At 37.3% G+C, this 14,675-nt stretch overlaps 1 protein-coding gene across 4 annotated transcripts in view; it reads left to right on the plus strand.

Moving 5' to 3' along the window:
* The window catches only part of LOC101854025 (striatin-3), a 34,388-nt gene extending 25,380 nt beyond the window's left edge, over positions 1-9,008 (plus strand). For all 4 annotated transcript variants that reach the window (XM_005100463.3, XM_005100464.3, XM_005100465.3 and 1 more), the window contains 8 exons: positions 907-965; positions 1,409-1,525; positions 1,948-2,117; positions 2,887-3,054; positions 3,338-3,478; positions 4,275-4,382; positions 5,156-5,242; positions 6,860-9,008. In XM_005100463.3, the coding sequence (XP_005100520.1) occupies positions 907-965; positions 1,409-1,525; positions 1,948-2,117; positions 2,887-3,054; positions 3,338-3,478; positions 4,275-4,382; positions 5,156-5,242; positions 6,860-7,029 (1,020 nt within the window). In that variant the 3' untranslated portion in view covers positions 7,030-9,008. The remainder of the gene's footprint in view (positions 1-906; positions 966-1,408; positions 1,526-1,947; positions 2,118-2,886; positions 3,055-3,337; positions 3,479-4,274; positions 4,383-5,155; positions 5,243-6,859) is intronic.
* Positions 9,009-14,675: the final 5,667 nt, after the last annotated feature.

Consider the following 14,675-nt stretch of genomic DNA (forward strand, 5'->3'; position numbering starts at 1 on the left):
TTAAAAAAAGAGGACAAAATCAATTAGTTTTATTATTTAAGAGATAAACATGTGTAAAGAGTCGATTGTTCTGTAAATATAACCGAATGAGAGATTCCAGTCTTGTGGTTTTATTAATGGTGGTTTATGTGATGAAGAGGGTTTTTCCAAATTTTATTCAGCTAAAGCAACTGTGGGGGTTATCGTCGGGTGGAGGTACTTATTTATACAAATGCTCCTGTGGATGGGTGGTTTACTCCTCCTTTTTATCAAACATGTATTGTCCTTATCTCTGCCTTCTTTTTTGTATGTGTTGTCTTCTAGTAACACCTCTAATCTTCCACACTTATATGACCTAATTGTTTTGCAAGTGGTTATGTCGTCAATAGGCTACAACATTGACCAAAGTCATTAACCATCGTTCTGAGAACATCATGTGATTTAGATGTATTACGAGGACAGTGATGAAGCCCACTGTTAAAAACAATCGGGAAACGACAAATGCAGTTTTTGGGACACCTGAATAGACATAAGGGTCTTGAACATCTACCAGCTCTCACCGGCAGAATTGAAGGCAAACGAGGCAGGGGTAGGCCCAGAACAACCTACTTAGGGAACCTAAACAAATGGGTAACAGGGAAATGTAGCTTTCTTAAGAGCATCCGATCAAAGGAATGAATAGAGAACCATGATTGCCGATGTCTGTCGCAGATCTGGCACTTGATGATGATGGTGAGGAGGACTGTCATGGTAGATGAATTTGATTTTGGCAGCAGTATCACTTGAACCATTGCAATAGCATATTGATAACTGTTTGTACACATGTTCCTTTCCCAGCCTGTCCTTTCTCTATGTTGAATAGGTGTATTTTTAAAGTTTTATTAGGTTTCATCATTATTTCAAGTGTATTTGATTTCCTATGAACAGATATCGGCACCAAAAGAAGTTTACAGAAAAACATGGAATGCCAAATACACTTTACGGAGGTAAGATTTTCCTTTTTAGCTTTTGACGAACATTGGATTACCAAAGTGGCATTTGTGTAACATTGTGAAATTGCTTATTTTAAAGATCAGTGATGTCTGTTTTACGGCTCATATCAAGGTGTGTGTGCCCTATAATAATACAAACAGATTGAAAAGTAAGGTAGATGACATCTTCTTTTCCAAGTCTCCTTGGGTCTTTCCATACTTCTATAACCACCTGGAGTCTCATTGGAAGGCAATACTAGAAGTAGATAATGTTGCAAAGCATCTCCATTTCCATGGTGATCAAACTGGTGGAGGTTTTCATGTGTAGGCCGTCCTCTGCAGCCTCTCTGGAACACTTCAAGCAAGCTTGTTGTTGATGAACTAAGTCACTGTCCATGACCCTCAGCTTATATCACAAGTGCATATCGAATTACTGACCCCTCAACCTTTTATTTCAGTCACTTTGATGGTGTAAGAGCGCTTGCTTTTCATCCTGTGGAACCAGTATTATTAACTGCTTCAGAAGATCACACACTCAAGCTGTGGAATTTACAGAAAACTGTTCCAGCTAAAAAGTAAGCCTGTTTCCCTTACAATTTTAACTTTGTAAAAAATGTCATAAGGTTGAATATATTAGAATATGGCATGCATTAGCTCATTAACAGGATTTGTGAGAGAATGTTTCCCAGTAATTACCTATACCGTTTTGAGAAATTCTGAAACCTGAGTGTGGACTTGGAAGTATCATTGCTCAGTAGGTTTTGATGATAAAGACTTCTAATCTGAAGACCTATTCATGAATAGAGAAGTAGACATCATATATCATGCTTATGGGTATTTTTTGGTCAGTGAACTATAGCTGCCTTTTTCAGTGCTGGTTAGGAGATGTTTTAAACAAGGTATGAAGAAAACCATTTCGAGTGAATTATTGTACATGACTGCTTATTATATTTGGCTTACCCTATTGGGGGATTGCATTTAATTCTATTTCTTTTAGGGCTGCCTCTCTGGATGTGGAGCCTGTGTACACATTTCGAGCTCACATTGGCCCTGTCTTGAGCCTGGCTGTCAGTCCGTCAGGGGAGCAGTGCTATAGTGGTGGTATGGACACAACAATTCGCTGTTGGAACATACCCAATTCTAGCATTGACCCCTACGATTCATTTGGTAAGTATTCTGCTACTTGGGCTAGATACTATTAGCTTTTTTGAAGGAAAATAATGAGAATCAAGTGACTTCGGTTTTCAAGCAAATTTTATGAGATGATGAATCATCAAGCCTGTTGTCTGTTAGTTTCTTAGATTTCCTATATTTTATTAAAAGCTTTTTGTTTTTTATAATCACACCTACATCAAGGTTATGTGTTGTGAACAAGACCTTAAGAATTTTTCTCCAGTTTATCTCTTGTCTCACTCTTTTTATGATTCAGATTCCAGAACCTTTATTCAATTGTTTATATATAATGCAAGTCTGCTAAGTCATATGAATAGTTGTAGGTGGTTGATGGGTGTGGTTTGTTCCTTTTGTTTCAAGCATCCATTGTCCTTACCTCTACTTATTTTGTGTTTGTTACTCTCTTGAAAACATCTCTGATCTTCGGCACTTATTTTACTTACTTGGTGGGTGTTTGGAGGGTGCCACTGGTAGGTCATACTTCTTAATTTTCCCTTCTATTGATTCTGTCTGTGTGTCTTACTTTTTCCCAGCACTAAATGACCATTATTGTGTCGATGTGCTTCTCTTTATTCAAAAGAACAAATTGACTTACTTGTATTGCAAGTGCTGTAAAACTTTGACTAAAACAATATAAACAGTTCACAATAGGTCAAAATGCATTTGTATGGTTTGTTTGTCATCTTGGGGTTTAAGCATTTTGTTATTGTTTTGTTTTTTCTTAATGTATTGGATTAAATCATTGGTTGGCTTCTTTCCGCAGATCCAAATGTTCTTTCGGACACCCTTGTAGCCCATACAGATGCTGTTTGGGGCTTATCAATACACAGTTCCAAAAACCAGTTGCTGTCTTGTTCGGGCGATGGTACAGTGCGTCTTTGGAGTCCTGGGAACAAATCTCCACTTCTTAACACGTTTACTGTGGATTCTGGTAAGTTCGGATCCTGTCTAGCTTTTCAAAATTATTAAGAAAATTCAGTGAAGTTTTATTGTTGCAGGAATTATGGAGAAAAAAGAGTAGAGCTGTCACAATTCAGAAAGTCCTTTTTTATGGTTAGATCGGAATCTTGAAACTTTACAAAAGAAATTTCTTCTTTTTTTTGTTTTTGTTCGGGGCTGTGTTGTGTTTAGGAATTAACCTAACCTATAAATATTCCCGCAACCTGTACATGTCTGATGTTTTAACATATATATATACACTTGTGTATTTTCAGAAGATGGAGTGCCAACATCTGTCGACTTTGTGCGTTGTGATCCAAACCAGATGGTTGCCAGTTATACTTCCTCCAACACATATATTTTTGATATTGAGACTGGAAAGCAGGTTCTGATGCTGGAAACAAAGCTTAATTCAGGTTATTGTCTTTGTGCATCTTCTATATTTTGTATTTTTTATAACAACGTTTTTTGAATTCCACCTCAAAAGCAGACTGTTTGAAGAGTTACAGACGTTATAATTTTAATACCAATAAATAATAAATTGGTTATTTGTTTTTGCCCTTTCAAATATTTGAATAAATGAACTATGAAGCAAAGGCAATAATAGAGGCAAACAGTATTTAGAGTTGGGGAGGGGTCAGGCATAACAGCGTAGACTGTTTAGACATGGACAAAGGATGAGTTTAGTGATAGTGATACACCAGCTGCTCATTTCAATGATTCTTGATCCTGCAGTTTTTATAAGAGGTTCAAATTTCATGTTGGTTGGAGAATTGATTTTTGTACTATAGTGGTATCGTGGCGAAATCTAGCAAACATCAAGATAAAATTGAAGAAACCGATATTTTTCTACCCTTAAAGCTATTTTGTTATATTTTTAAATCTGACGCCTTTTCTTTCCTTTTAAAACAAATTTCGGTGTGAATTTGTACTGTAAAATGTTAAGCTTTGGAAGCCTCTAAACTCTAGTGGTCATTTTCTAGGAAATTTTTTCTCTTACACAAGGCGACCCAAACCTCCTTCAACCACAAATGTGTCTACATTGTTTTGGTTTTTTTGAAGATTAATATTTTTTCTCAGAAGCCAAGACATTTGCCCAAAAATTGTTGTTGAGCACCCAATTCCACTTTGTCACAACACATTTTATTTTGTTGTCTGTCTGAATTGCTCGTCAAGCACTAGTTAATGTTTTTGAATGACTTGTGTCTGCAGATTCAAGTGGTAGCAACCAGATCAATCGTGTGATCAACCACCCCACTCTGCCTGTTTCCATCACTGCGCATGAGGACAGACACATACGTTTCTTTGATAACAATTCAGGTAAAACTTTTTCTGTTTGAAGAGAATACAAACTGTTGGTATCTTAGGCTGATGGTGTGGCTTTAGTTCTTGCTGTAGAAAATTTGTGAGTTTGATTTCCTGTGTTGCTGGGCAGGGTGAACCTTACCTACATGTGTCTCACAGGCTGCTAGGCTTTATGTCCCTTGTCGGTGGAATGGTAAGGGGGGGTCTTGAGAAGTCATGTGAGTCTTCATTTAGACAGGGTTCCACAGCCTAGATAGGGACTTTTTTACAACTTTGAATTTCGTGTGTTAAAGGGCAAGGAAAAGAAGAGGTCACAGTATTGGTTATTTTGAAGCCGGATGTATTGGCCAGGAAAATAAAGAGTGAATGAAGTAGCAGAAATGGGTCTGAGATGAGAAAGAAAAAAGTTTTCTGAACAAACAAATATTCCAGTTCAGTGGGGGAAGAAACTTATTGTTTAAAGTAAGAGGTTGACATTAACAGTCATTAGGAAGCCATGTTACAAACCTTTGATAATTCTTTCATATTTTATTTTGCTATGTGAGTATTTCCCCCACATAATGTTTTGTTGCTGGTCAATTACAATGCACCTGAATGAACACTTCTAACTGCTTGTTTGGTTAAAGGTTTAACTACTCTCAAGGGGTTAGATTCCAGCAGGCTATAACATTTTGGAAACATTTAATTTTGCGTATTCTCAGTTTTGATATTTTTATTTTTTTTCCTGTTTAGATAGACGAGTATATATTGCTATTTTGTTTTTAAAACAATTATTCTATACTCCACAGGCAAAATTATCCACTCCATGGTAGCTCACTTAGACTCAGTGACAAGTTTGGCAATAGATCCCAATGGCTTGTATCTTTTATCAGGGAGTAAGTATGAGCAAGTTGAAATTACATTTAATCATCCATTCATTTTGTTTCCTCTCATTTGCAGAATTTTTTTCTCTACTCAAGTTTGAAAAACTGTTATCCCTCTCAAAAGTTAAGTACCAGTTCTTTATATTGGCAGTAAGCTTAGTTTTGCTAGGTGCCATGAATGTTTACCGATTATAGCAGAACCTTTTCACAGTATATGTTGGTTAAGCATAGTTTTCTGTTGAACCCTTCTGTATACCTCTTGTATCCTTTTTCTGTTACTTTATGAGTCATAGTTGCAGATGAACCTGTTCAAAGCAGGACAGAAGAGGTCATTAAAAATCTCTGCATTCGACAGTTTCTTGTGAGAGGTGATTGAGTTTGTCAAGTTGGATGCAGATACAGGATGGATGATTCATGCTAAGCATAACCTTTAACAGTACCTAGAAAGTCTATAAGACGATACCAGAAAGGCAGTGACAGTTTTAGTCCATTGCCTAAATCCCGTTTCATGCATTCCTAATTCCCTCTTAGAGTCGTCCTCATCTATTCTCTTGTCTTTCTCTTTTGCTTGCTCCTTTTGGTGTTTATACAAGTCAACATGCTGGTGGTTGAGGGTGCCATAAATAGGCCTTACTCCTTTTTCTTTCCCTCTGTTGTTTTTATCTATCTTTTCTTCTCCCTATCCTAAGTTAAACGAAATTGTGTTGATATGCTTTAAAAAAATATTCCAGGTCAACACTAGCGCCACGTCAGCTTCATAAAGCGCAGTAATGTTTACATTGTGGTCATAGCTTACCAGGGTTAGGTACCACTTTGTCTAATGTTGACAACATCAGAGAGAGATTTGTGTGAAATTAAAGAAGGGAAACCTCTGCCTTTCTCGTAGTCAGAGAAGTGTTAGTTGGCTTCGGCCGCCACACAGGCAAAATTTAAAAAATTTCCTACTTATTGAAAATGTTTAATGTGTCCTGCACGCTCATATGACCTAATGCAGTTGCGAAAGAAGTGGTTGGCGGGTGCTCTGGTGTGGTTTGCTACTTCCTATCATCCTAATGTGTCCTTCTTTTTTTGTGTTTGTTATTCTCTTGTAACACCTCTATTACCGGCACTTATAAAACCTTATTGTGTTGCAAGTGCCATCAAACTCTTACTAAGACTAAAAGAAGTGGCCTTTTTTTCTACGCTAATGGGCACCTTTATATGGTCTCCTTTATATGGTCTCCTTTATTGATTTGAAGCTGTTGTGCTTTCTTCCTTCTCTGGTTGACTTTCTGGATTATTCGTTTTGAACAAGGGCCGCTTTTGTTCTTCAGAGCTTAAATTATGATGAAGACATAAGTTTTCTTTCTCTTTTTTAATTTTCAAAGGGGAACGAATTATACATTCCATTTTCATACATCACATGACAATATTGTGTGGGTTCAGTGTATATTTTTTCCCCAACGGAAGCTGAGAGGTTTCACACTTGACAGGTGCTATGATATTGTGTCCTTAGCTTTTCTTCTGAATTGAGTCATATTTGAATCAATGAAAAGTTTTATTAATAAGAATGTCGTGTTAATAATTTTCATGAAACTTCTCTTGTCGAACAAGGTAGATTAATGCCCATTTTATTTTTCTCTTCCACAGGTCATGATTGTTCTATTAGGTTATGGAATTTAGATAGTAAAACTTGTGTTCAAGAAATAACCTCCCACCGCAAAAAGTTCGAGGAATCTATTCACGATGTTGCCTTCCACCCCCAAAAACCATACATTGCAAGTGCAGGCGCAGATGCCCTTGCCAAGGTGTTTGTATGACGCGGAGAGATGAAAGTCTAGTCCTTTTGCTACAAAATTTTCTGCAAGCAATTATTTTTGCTGTTTTTGGATATGCTTTGTGTGTGTACTACTGGGGTCTGAGAAAGTGCCAACCATGATTTTAAAGTACTTTTTTAAATCCTGTTTTCCTCTCTCTGTCTCTTTCCGACTTTGTCTCTCCTTTCCTGCCTCTCATCACCTTCTGTCCAGTCTCTATTTCTTTCCCCCTTCTTGTGTAGTTGGATTGCAGTCATTCAGTTGCACAGTCTTTTTAGTCTTTATAGCCTTGGTTTCTCATCCCTCTGGGACAGATTCCAATACTGCTTTGCCATGCAATGATGGATGGCTGTTTAAATAAAGTCACCAGTTGATCAGCCGTCTAGCTTGAAGGCCTTCTACCTTTAGACACTCACAAAGGTTTTTTCTTTCTACAAGTCGCTTATAAGGGCATAAATTGAACAGATGCATAATTAGACTTTTATAGTCCCTTCTCCCCCAGTCCTTCGCAAATATATCAGGTTGTATCTCATTCATTTCAGTGTTAGTGAAAGATGTGTAAATTAATGCCAGAAATACTTATTTTTGCCTCTTTTTCCCCCCTCCCCCTCTTGCATCTAGGAAGCAAACACTGCTTCATTATTGTATGGAAGAGAAAAAAGGACTATTGTAAAGAATTTCTGAGCTAGAGAGCAAAACTTTTTTTTTTCTTTTTTTTTTTAAAGTAAAAGAGAGATGAGTGTTTGAAGTGGAACATTGCTTGCCATATAGAGATGTGTGAAAACTGTATAATTTAATCATGCATGCACTATACTTTGTTGCCCATATCACTTTTGCTCCCCACTCAGCCAGGGCTTATAATTTGTACATGGTCATTTTTGGGGGTTGCTTTATATGCCGGTATATATTATATATATATGACCTAGGATAAAATGAGATGTGTATAGTTGGCACACATAATGGTGAACATAATGTGCTCTGTCACGTTGAAGTGTTTTACCTCTAATAATAAGTGGGAAGATCTCGTTATTCAGTTTATGCTTGGTGAGTGGTTGGGGGGATTGGCGGGCTGGTCTCCACTAGTGGAATAATTCATGGTGAAAGTTTTCAAATTTAAGACGCAGTCTCTGGAGAATGAGGAAAGAATTACTTAAATACTGAGAGTTTATTGCAAGTTCCTGCCTCTTGAATGTTGTAATTTTTTTGCCTATGTAGATTCGTCATCAATGCAAAAATTTTAAGACTAGAAATGAAGACTACTTGTAGAGGGTTAAACATGTGTCAGCTCGTTTCATCCTCTTTCACTCATTTCAGTACAGTATTTTTCGGTGACACTAATTATCATGCAGATACTATTTCACAGAAGGGTTTCTTTTTTCTTTTCAGGATAAAATTGATAACATAAAGATATTTTGTCTATGGTTTTTAGTTTTTTAAAAGAAAGAATATCTGGCTTGGCTTTTTTTTTATTTGCCCTATGTATAAAACATTCATCACAGGGTTGAAGCTGTAGCGGCTGATGCAAGCTTCTCTCTGTTACAGTGCGTACTCTTTTCATAATCAAGACTTTACTGTTTGGTTTCTAATTATAAACAAGTAAAGCCAAAAGTTCGAAATGTTATAAATAAACTATGACTGTCATACCCAGCTTATCATCATTTCATAATGATAACTAAGTACTCTGTATTTAATCGTAAAAACTTTTTTTTTTGTTGAGAATCAACCCGACAAGATTTTTTATGTTGTGCGTGCATTTCACATAGAGGGGAAAGGTCTGGGCTCAGTTGGTGGCATTTGTACAAGTGGTTCCTTGACAATACAGTGTTACAAGTGGAGGCTCACCTCTCACAAGTAGCACTTTTCACAGAATAATACACAAGAGACTTGTACACATATGCAATATCGCAACGTACTGCTAAGTATTGTGCTATCATCCCTAATCCCACGTAAGTACTTGTAAGATATTTTGTGTAAAAAAAAAAGTGAAAGCCCATTTGTACAAATCCTTGTAAGTATATTATTTGATTAAGCTTATTATGTATTTACTAGATTTGTAGTGAGTGACTGACTTTATGGATGATGTTATGGTAGTTGTGCAATGATGGTCGTCATACCAATGTTTTAATTATGAAGACAGATAACAGCGTTGGGGAATATTCTATGATGTTCTATTTTTTCTTAGTCGTTTCATCTCTGCATTATTAGATGCTGATGTCTTCTTCACGAGCGTGTTGGCTGCTCTTTACATGTATAACTTGTGGTCTGTTTTTTCTTGGATCGGCTGAAGTGTAAAGTCTTGAGCAGACACTTGTTTGTTGTTCTTGGGCCTTTCCTTCTATTTTTCACACTTTCGCATTTTTTACACCTCTCCACAGGGTCAAATACACAGTGTAGAATAATGAAATGAAAGTAGTGTCACTGTTGGTGGGTTTTCCTTTCCTGAGTGTTTTTGAGGAATTAAGTATATTCCCCCTAGGAACAAAAATTGCTAATCCGAATACCATTGAAAACAAAGCATTGATAAATTTTTTTGGTTTCCATTCTCAGTACAAAGAGACTTAATTTATAGTTCAGACCCTGTTGCTAGTTCAAAATAGTCTTATTTCATTGCTTTCAGTATGTTCACGGCTTGGTTTAAATTTAAGGTGGGTTTTGTTTTTGTTGGAGGGGGGTTGTTTGGGTTTTTTATGGGGGGAGGGGGGTTGTTGTTGCTATTGTCGTTGGGGGGGGTTTGCTTATATAGATCTGCTTTTGCTCCATGAAAAGATTTATGGAGATTAGAGATTGCACTCGGGTAGTCTTATTACTAAAGTCCATATTACAATTTTTACCTCATTTTTGTGTGTGTTGAGGCATAATCAAAGATGTGTAATGTGTAGCAAAGCATTTTTGATTGTTAGATGTAAGAAGTTAGAAGAAGTAAGTTAGTAAATATAACTGCTAGCCTTGTCAGCTTGCATTATACCTGATGACCTGATAATGTGTGACAACAAATTTTATATTTGGTCAGGAAAAGAAAGTGATATTATTAAGTTTTATTGTGAATTTGAATCTCTGTCATTGTGTAAGGCCATTTGCAGCACACATCAAGAGGTGCCGGGATTATGCAGACTAAGCTGGGGATTTTTGGTGGGGGGGGGGAGGTTGGAAGAGGGGGGGGGGGTGGATTAAGGTTGAATTAGGTTCATGATGTAAATTGTTGTTGTGTGTGGTTCAGAAATGTATAGAAAAACTTCCTTTCCTGTTTACCACCCTCACTCAAATTTGATAGAAATACTTTTTGAAAGCAATTGACACTTATAGTGCAAATATATAGATCATATGAGTTGAATGATTATAGTCTGCTGGACAAAGGTCTTATTAGTTGTAAAGGAGTATGATATACATTGTTTACAATATGTTGTTTGTGGTGGTGTTTTTTTAAAGTAACTAGCAGAAAGTTCAAAGATTGCAGGCTATTTCCTTCTGCTTTTCTAGCTTGTTTCTTTGAAATATTAACTGCTTGAGCTCTGCTCTCACGCAATGGACCACTGAAACAGCATAAAGAATTTTAGTGAGGCAGCCATTCATGTGTACATTTAAAAGGAAGGGTGTGTGAAAAAACTTCCTGTCTGTTCAAAATAATGTTAATGTGCTTTTATAGTCCTAGAAACAGGTGTTTTATGGCTACACGCAACAATGGCTATTTTGTCATAAAGACGAGGACTGGCCTGTCGAACCATGAGGTGAAATGAATTAATAGGTTTACGTCTGAAGTTTCAGTGGTGTGTGCTTTGCCTTCTGTGTATGCAAATATGAACATCGAGCAGAACAGTTGGAGGGTGCTACTAGTGATTCCCATTTCTTTCCAGGCCTGCTGTTATTTTTGTCTGTAGGGTTGGATTATCCTCTACGCTACGTAAATCGTGTCCGTGTGCTTTTCTTCACAAACAGAAGGTCATTGAATCTGCTTGGACCTAATGTCAAATAATGTTTTTTACAGCTTTGGTGTATCTCATGACTTTTAATCACTCAGTTGCCAGATATTTGGTGCTTTATCAAGTATTGGGGAGAAAAAAGTGTATTCGTAGCAAAAGTATGTTTTCTTCATTACTTAATTTATTCTATAATTATTAATTTTTGTTCCACCACTGTTGTCATGCTCTTGAAAAATGTTGTTTTACTATAGTCATACTTACCATAATTCACATTTCTTGAATCCAAGATGAACTGAGATAATATATTGGAAGTATCATCACTTAAAACAATATTTCTTGACATGAAAAGGCTCTGTATTTCAGCTTTCTGAAGTAAACATTTAATATTCATTTGAGATGCTGCCGTGTGAATGCTGCTCAGGTGCAGACAGACCAAGATTTGTGTTGACTGAGCTCACCACTATGTTGAATGTCTTAGCTGTGTTCTCTTTGCATAATCCAATTTTGAGTCCTTTTGTTGATGTTACTGTCCTACATCTCTACTGTTATCAGTATGTTTATATATAGATCATCAGAGGGTTCCCATTCTGGTTTGTTTTTTATTATCATCGTAAGTCTTCATTGACGAGTTTGTAAGATTCTCTAAGAGAAAAATGCAAACACCAGAAGACAGGAAACAAGTTAGTAAGATGTGCATTGCTTTGAAAACAAATTATTTGTCAATAGGATTGTGATGGGCAAGGGAGGGGCGGGTCCCTTATGTTAAGTTTCACAAGTGGGGTTTTTTTGTTGTTGTTTTTTTTTGTTGGGTTTTTTTGTTATGTTTTACATTTGTTGATGATGTGGCTCCAGAAATACTCATAATGGCGACTGGACTTTGGTCAGACAGAGCCAGTTAGTATCCCTTCTCCAGCACATCTGTATTCTGTTAAAACGTGGGTTATCCTTGGACGAGCAGTTTCAACTTTCACTGCTTTAAAAGATGTTTTTTCATAAATGAATGGGTAGTGGTGAAATGAACAAGAAGAGTAGTTCTTGATGGGATTAACTCTCGAACGGTTGTTTGACAATTCATGGAATCCACTAGTGATGTTTTGTGGTAACTAATAGAGAAGGGAGAATGTGGGTAGGTTTTAAATATCTTCACATCACGTCATTCTTGATGTGAGCAGTGAAAGTTGGCGTTGTCTCTCCAGTTCTACTAGCTTCGTGGATGAATAAAGGATACCCTCACATATATACAAACCATGCGTCTGTGACTGGTGTGTAAAAATGATGTGTATTGTTTTGTGTGTCATTTGCTGCTTTGACCAGACAACTTTCATCACAAACATGTTATGTCTGTTGGACTTTTCTCTGTCCTGGGATTCTGTATTGTACAAATTCATGAGTTTATTCTGTTAGGTTAGACTGAAATGATTTTTAATAAGTAGCAGCACATTGGTTTATCCCGTTCTTGTACGAGTGTATATTAATGAATAAATACATAATGTCAATGCTGGTGTTTAATGTGGTCTTTATTTGCACCATTTCATGTATGTGAATGTGTGTAAGTGGATGGGTTACGGTAGTGCTTTCGGTAATACTTTGAAAAAGGGATGAACGGATGTACATGTATCGCGACCTCAGTGCTTTCCTGGCGTATCTCCATTTTCCTATACAGTGAAAACAGTTCGTTTCAAAGAGTGAGCTTAAGAAGTCACATTTTAAATGTTTTTAAAAAATGGAGATACAACAAGAAAGCACTGAGGTCGGGATATGTTGGGGGGGTGTGATGGAGTGGTGGACGTGGACGTATGACAAATTACACTGGTGTTGCTGGCCAGGGAGTTTAAATGAAAAAGGGAAGTTCTATTTCAGTTGTGAGTTGCAGAATGTACATTAACATTTTTGTGAACCTTCGATATTTGCTGAGCTGAATATTCTCTGGGGTGGTTTACACGTTTTTCAATTTGCTGCTACTGGCAACGCAAGACCGTGGATGGTTGGCGGGTGCTCTGGTGTGGTTTGCTCCTTCTTTCCTATCAAACATCTATCGTCCTGATCTATCCTTCTTTTTTTAGGTTTGTTACTCTCTTGTAACACCTCTAATCTTCGGCACTTATATGATCTTGTTGTGTTGCAAGTGCCGTAAAACTATTACTAAAAACTTTAAAAAACAAAAACGCAAGACTTCCTGTTTTAAAAAGTTCTAGCCGTTTGCAAAACCTCCGGTTTGAAAACTTACATATTATATACACATAAAATGAGAAAAAAAAATTGTACAATGATGATTACATCGCATACATGGACAACTATATATAATTTTAAACTGAAAATGGAGAGAACGTTTTGTTCTATATAGAAATCTTGGCATGTTGCATTTCAATTGGAAGAGACCCATTGGCACGTGTCATCAGAAGAAGTCAGCCACTTTAGTGCTGCAGATTTGCAATTGTGATTGGCAACTTGGCAGTCTTGTCTTCCTTGGAGCATTTCCTTTCAGTTCAGTGTCCTGTTGGGAGATCGGGATGCTCCTCATTAGAAATTTTGCTAACAACATTGGTGGTGTCTAAAATCTATAGTAGGTCTTTACACTCTGACTTTAAATTATGTTATTATAAACTTTTGCAGTTGGGCACTGATGACACGAACACAGTAAACTAAAAAATGATGGACAGCTCATGCAATTTGCCGTTCCTGACTGAACCGCTATATATTTTTCTATTATTTTCTTAGCGGATGTGTGGAACAGCTCATGTCGAAAATCGAAGATCAACATTTTTTTTTCACAAATTAAATTGTCTCAAATTCAAATCGTCCTGCGGGTACAAATCAAAACAACACGGCAACCGTCATTGAGAGTACAGTGGAACTCGGATTCAACGAGGTCGCTGGGCCTGACCTAAAGTCTCGTTGAATCCGAGTCCGAGTGTTCGTTATAGCAAATTTGAGGTGAAATAGTGAAATGGTATAGGTTTAACGCCCCTTTCAACACTATTAGGTTATTTAAGGGGCGGGACCTCCTAATTTAATTAACGTCCGTCTCCGATGGGACCGCAAATATGAGGTTTTGTGTAGATAAGTACAGGCACTGAGCAAGTAATGTATAAAGAGAAGTAACAAGTGATGCCTGGAATGTCTGCATATTGTGACCTGTGCAAAAAAAAAAAAAAAAGATTCGTTCAAATGCACGCCTGTGTCATCTCATCTCGATTGTTTGCCAAAAAAGTTGTGTTGCTGTGTAGAACCTAGCATACGGCAACATTGATTCCATAGACCAGCGCACAAATCATTACGTAGATCTACGTCAAGACTAGCTTATTGTAATACATGTATTGATCAGTTGCCGAGAGAAAAAGACTGACGCGTTTGTATCAGCGACGTTCCACGCCCGGGCCGCTGCCCCCTTTGGAAATGGCCTAAAGACACTTCAGTCAGTGGCACCGCCCCGGGGGGTGTGGCAAGGTATGGTCGAAGTGAGACAATGTAGCTCTGTATTGTATGGTTTGTGAGTTGTGTTTGCGTTTGATCGTGTATGTGGTTGTGTGTGTGTGTGTGTGTGAACGTGAATGTTGGCCCTATGGATCGGGATGTGTTTGCAAAAGAGGGGTTGGTGGCCTGCTTTGACCAGTGTTGTTTTCATCGTCAAGGCCGTGGTCTAGAGTAAGAACAATACGTGTATTTGTTTTGAATTTCTTTATTAGTGTAGTACATATAGTGGTACAGTCAAACACAGTTGTACAACCCCCT

Source organism: Aplysia californica, unplaced genomic scaffold, assembly GCF_000002075.1.
Source record: "Aplysia californica isolate F4 #8 unplaced genomic scaffold, AplCal3.0 scaffold00248, whole genome shotgun sequence".
Classification (NCBI taxonomy): domain Eukaryota; kingdom Metazoa; phylum Mollusca; class Gastropoda; order Aplysiida; family Aplysiidae; genus Aplysia; species Aplysia californica.